General features: G+C 32.5%; 2 protein-coding genes across 2 annotated transcripts in view; both read left to right on the forward strand.

Moving 5' to 3' along the window:
- Positions 1 to 974, forward strand: part of LOC109378443 (NKG2-A/NKG2-B type II integral membrane protein-like) — an 18,424-nt gene extending 17,450 nt beyond the window's left edge. The window contains exon 5 of the mRNA XM_019634832.1: positions 915 to 974. Within this exon, the coding sequence (XP_019490377.1) occupies positions 915 to 974 (60 nt within the window). The remainder of the gene's footprint in view (positions 1 to 914) is intronic.
- A 2,520-nt stretch (positions 975 to 3,494) lies between these two features.
- The window catches only part of LOC109378444 (NKG2-A/NKG2-B type II integral membrane protein-like), a gene marked incomplete at its 3' end in the record, with an annotated part of 12,376 nt that continues 10,158 nt past the window's right edge, over positions 3,495 to 5,712 (forward strand). Inside the window, exon 1 of the mRNA XM_019634833.1 lies at positions 3,495 to 3,752. Within this exon, the coding sequence (XP_019490378.1) occupies positions 3,566 to 3,752 (187 nt within the window). The remainder of the gene's footprint in view (positions 3,753 to 5,712) is intronic.

Here is a 5,712-nt window from a genome sequence, read left to right on the forward strand (position 1 = left end):
CACCAACAGTGTATGAGGGTTCCTTTTTCTCCACAGCCTCTCCAACACTTGTTATTATTTGTCTTGTTGATGATAGCCATTCTAAGTGGTGTGAGGTGATATCTCATTGTGGTTTTTATTTGCATTTCTCTGGTGATTGGTGATGTTGAGCATTTTTTCATATGTCTTTTGGCTATCTGTATGCCCTCTTTAGAGAAATGTCTATGCAATGAAAATTTTTAAAGAATTAGAACAAATAATCATCAGATTTGTATGGAATCACAAAAGAGCCTCAATAGATAAAGCAATCCTAAAAAAAACAACAAGGCTTCAAGCATCACACTACTTGACTTCAATTTATGCTACAAAGTGACAGTAATCAAAACAACATGGATTAGACAGAAAAACAGATACACAGGCCAATGGAATAGAATTGAGAACCCAGAAATAAATCCAAATATGTGTGGGCAGATAATTTTTGACAAAAGAGCCAAAAACATACAAGGTAGAAAATAAAACATTTCAAAAAAATGGTGCTGTGAAAATTGGAAAGCCACGTGCAAAAAAATGAAACTAGACTGCTATCTGTCAGCATACAACAGAACTAACACAAAATGGATCAAAGATCTAAAAATAAGACTCTAAAACAATAAATTGCATAGACGAAAGCATAGGTGCTAAACTTGTGGGTCTTGGATTCAGGGAGAATTTTATGAATTTCACCCAAAAGTCAAGGGAAATAAAAGCAAAAATAAATGAGATCCTACTAAATATCTAACTAAAAATCTTCTGCACAGCAAAAGACACCATCAGCAGAACAAAGAGGCAACCAAAAGAATGGGAGAAGATATTTGCAAACAATACCTGAGATTGGTTTGGGCTAATATCTAAAATATGTAAAGAACTCATGCAAGTCCTTTTCTTTTAAAATCTAGGAGTGGCTCTCCATGCTTCACGATGAAGAAGCTGGAGCCTTACAAAGCCTGGATGACTGATCCCTGTTACCTCTTGATTCTTCTCCTCTAATACAATGTTTCTCAACCATTTTTTAGTTTTTTTCATTTTCTCCCTCAACCTTAAGCCACTAAGGAGCTTTCACAGAGATGCTTTCTTAATCCATCTCCATGAAGACTCAAAACCACAAATATATTACATTTTTCATTCTGTGCTTTATGTATATCTGTACTCCATACATAAAGTAGGATTTTTTTTAATACCTTCAAAAATCAGATTTGGTCCTATTGTCATTGACATCACCTCTGTTGAGAACGCATGATCTAACGCTGTTCCCTTCACTCATCTGCTCCAGCTATGTCAGCCTCCTTGCTGATCCTCAAATATTCAGACATGCTTCTTCAAAAGGAAACTTTATCAGTTGTTTGCTCAATTTCAAATGGGCTTCTCTATTTTTCTGCAATCCTAGTTCTGTCACCAAATTCCTGATTTTGTCCAAACACTACATTCCCAATGAACCCCAGTGGAACTGCAGTTCCCTCTCACAAACGGAACCCAATTCCACTTACTCTGTTTTAAATGCTTTCATACAACAGTTTTTTACCTTCGAACATGTTATATATTTCAATTTTTTTCTGGTATAAACAAAAATATTCTATCACAGCCTGGAGGCCAGGAGTCTGAAATGAAGGTGTCCACAGGGCTGTCCTCACTTGGAAGGCTCTAGGGGAGACGAGGTTCCATGCCTTTCTCTGAGCTTTCGGTGGAGCCCCCAGGCCTTGGCATTCCTTGGCTGACAAACATATTACTCCAAGCAATGCCCTGTCATCTCATTGCTCTCTCTGTGTATCTCTGTCTTTGCGTCCAAATATTTTCTTATAAAATGGCAGTTACATGAATGAAGGGCCCACCTGACATCAGCATAACCACATATTAACTTGATTACATTTGCAAAGACTCTATTTTCAAATAAGGTCACATTCATAAGNCAATTCAGAGTAAAAAGAAGAATAAAATATGAAATATGTTTGGGGATATCTTCAAATATTCAGTTGTTAGCTTGTAGAAAATTACTAATGAGCATACACACATGCATAATTGGGTTTATAAATCTATATGACTTAAAGTGAAATCCTATACACATCATGACAAGGAACAGTTAGTTACCTTTGGATTTTGTAATTCATAGATATAGTTATGTCTGTATGTTATTTTATATTTAGTCAGTCTATGAAAAAATACATTCTTAAAATTAATTCATCATATCATGAAGGTCAAACTTAATGCCTCATAGGTGTACTTTGAATAAATAAAATTAGTTTGACTTGCAATAAAAATCAGGATGAGGTAGCATCCATAAAATCCTTATTTAAACTTAATTATAAAAAATCAAAAGACTACTAAAAAATTGGACAAAACATAAAAACACATCCCAAAGTGACTCCTGTCTAATGAATTCTGTTACAATGTCTAACTGATATGAATCAGAAATAGTAACATGGCAAATGTATGAAAGTCATAATTAAAGTATGTAACATATTACTGAGAGTTTATACATATGATTATTTTGTTTTACCTGCATTATATCTTACATATATTTGTTCCCCCTTTAGAATAGTAAACTTGGTTGCTAGATACTAGGTAACTTTTAAAGGTCATACGTTGTAAGTTTGAAAGCCAGAATTTATTCTAGATCTCTCTGAAGGCAGAGCCCTTGGACTAAATTATTATATTATGTTTCCTGATTTATTACACTTGCTTACACAACTAAAGCTTCTCTCACTGACTTTGACAACCATAATCTTTCTGGAAGTTGGCACCCAAACTGCTCTTCCATAAATGATGTACACATCTATTTATCATTTCTGGTTTCAAATCTTACCCATTAAATAAATTACAAATTACTTGTGTAAAATAAATATTTTTAAAAATCATTTTATGTTGTATTGTTTTTATTATTTATTAAGTTTTGGATAACTTTAATGTCATATAACATTTTTCAACATGTAAAATATTTCTTTAACATTTTAATGATGTATGAGTATTCCAGTTGTTAAAAATACAATATCATTGATTATACCTCATCTTCCCTTTTAATACATGAATGTAAGTGACTAAACAAAAGTAAGTTAGTGCAGGAAATTACTATATATGTTGGCACTACTATTGCCCCAACTTTAGAACACTCAATCTTTAACCATTAATGGATTTAAAAATTGTCATAAGTATTGGCGCATCACTTCCTTTTCTATACAACAATTTAATTTGCACACAGTTATTCTTATGGTGTTAAAATGTTTCAGTGGTATCTGACTTTAGATGAATAAAGATATTATTATTCATGAACTTCTTTATTCCTAATTGATTACTTTTCATTGCTTTAACCAATAATATCTTGTCAAACATAGAATATCATTTTAAGCTCTATTCTTCTGTTATGAAACACTTAATAAAGCTCTAAGTAAATTAGAATACGACCTCACATTGGTCAACTGCGAAATGAGCACTGATATTTATCTCACACTCCACCCACGTTGACTAGCTTAGGAGTCTTGCCATTATTCACTCCATTTTTTACCTACTTAAGTAAAGTGATCACAGGGACCATACCTGACATTACTCAGCTGCAGACATGGATATCCAACTAGAGAACTACTCAGAACGGAATCTGGCTAAGGACTCAAGGAGACAGCAACCAAAAGGCAAGGGCACGGAAAGCTCCGTTTTACTGTTCGAACAGCAAATATCCTCTGTGGAATCAAACCTTCAAAATGCTTCTCAGGATCATCAAGTGAACGACAAGAATGACAACTGCAAAGGTAAAGTATTAAATAGACTCAGGATATAACTGTCCTAGGATGTGCAGCTGGCTGCAGAGATGTGGGGAGACAGCAGGGAATAAGCTCACATATTTTAATCAGTGAGGATCAGAGGTTGAAGGTGGAGTACGGTATTCTAATATGAAAGCTGAGGACTATTTCATTCAGAAGTCGTGGTAAGGTGCAGCCTTTGACCAACAATTCATGAAACATTGTATTTCTTGAAAATGTAATGGCATATTCTGAAAGAAAGATTACAATGGGGGATACGGGCTTGCGGTACAAATTTACATTCTAGGGGTGCCAAAAATGTATACAAGTGGACACTTTGGTCAATGTTGCTCAAGCAGTAGTTCACTGTATTCAGAAGTGTCTGTATGCTGATGGTAAGCACCATGAGCACCTTTTGTAATTGCAAAAGTCAAACGTGACTAGTATTCATCTTTTGTTATTGTTATATATTGAGTATTACTATTTTAATAGTTTTTTCCTTTCTTAAAATNACCCAAAACACTACTTTGAAAAGACATAAGCATCCATATGTTCATTGCAGCATTATTTACCATGGTAAACATATGGTGGCAACTTGGGTGTCCATCAATGGATGAATGGATAAAAAAGAGGTAGTAAGTATATATAATGGAATAATAGCTAGAAAAATAAATGAAATCTTGCTATCTGCTATGACATAGATGATCCTGGAGGGTATTGTGATGATGGAGTAGATCAGGCAGAGAAGGATAAATGCCATATGATTTCACTTACTTATAAAATCTTAAGAACAAAATGAACAAATAAATAAAACAGAAGCAAACTCATAGATACAGAGAACATTTTGATGTTTTACAAATGAGAGGGGTGTAGAGAGGATTGGTGAAAATATTGAAGGAATTAGGATGTACAAGTTAGTAGGTACAACATAGTCGTGGAGATGCAAAATATAGCATAAAAAATATAGTCAATAATATTGTAAATTTATATGGTGCCATATGGGTGCTAGATTTATCAGGATGATTACTTGGTAAATTATATAAATGCCTAATCACAACATTGTACACGTAAACTAATATCATATCGTATGTCAACTGTAATTGAAAATAAAAATAATTTAAAAGTAATTATTAAAAGTTGCTATTAAAATTATTTTTAAAATATATATAACATACTGGATTATTAACTCATTGGATTATTATATATGATACACTCATTGAAATATATATATATCTGTATATGTATTCTGTATGTATATCTGCATGTATGTATATATCTGTGTGTGTGTATATATATATATATACATATATATATCATTTTGTTTATTCAGTCATCCATTGAAGACTTACATTGCTTCTATACCTTAGTTATTTTAAATAATGCTGCAATAAACATGAGAATACAGATATTTCTTAGATATAATTGGGACATTTACTTTGTATATATACCAAAAAGTGGGATTGCTGGATCACGTGGTACTTCCAGTTAATTTACTTAGGAATGATGGATAAACATTTCCCCTTTTCTTGATACAAGATGAGAAGTGTTAAAAGAATTCCATATAATACATAGCGGTAATTGAGATTTAATGTTTCATTTCTTTTGATATAATGCATCATTTAACTTATGTTTTCAAAGTCCACTTTTTTTGCCATCCCCATTTTTGTTTAAGTGAAATTGTTAAAAGTTACCTTTATTTTCCCCCTACATAGTTAGACTGAGTTTTTTTTTCCATTTACAACAAATATTTCTATTAATATACTGACAACTAATTATGATTAGAGGGTGAATCAATGAATAATATTAATTTAATGTTTCTGTTGCTTACATTGTGATAGCATTAAAAGTTGTTTACTTTTTGTTCTACACAGAGACATTAATTTTTAACAAGGGTAACTTAAATAACTTACACACAAATAATATAATTAAATGCAGCAATTTAAAAAACAAGGGCAGAGAAATTGAGAAG

The sequence above is a fragment of the Hipposideros armiger genome, unplaced genomic scaffold (assembly GCF_001890085.2).
Source record: "Hipposideros armiger isolate ML-2016 unplaced genomic scaffold, ASM189008v1 scaffold_1990, whole genome shotgun sequence".
NCBI classification, from domain to species: domain Eukaryota; kingdom Metazoa; phylum Chordata; class Mammalia; order Chiroptera; family Hipposideridae; genus Hipposideros; species Hipposideros armiger.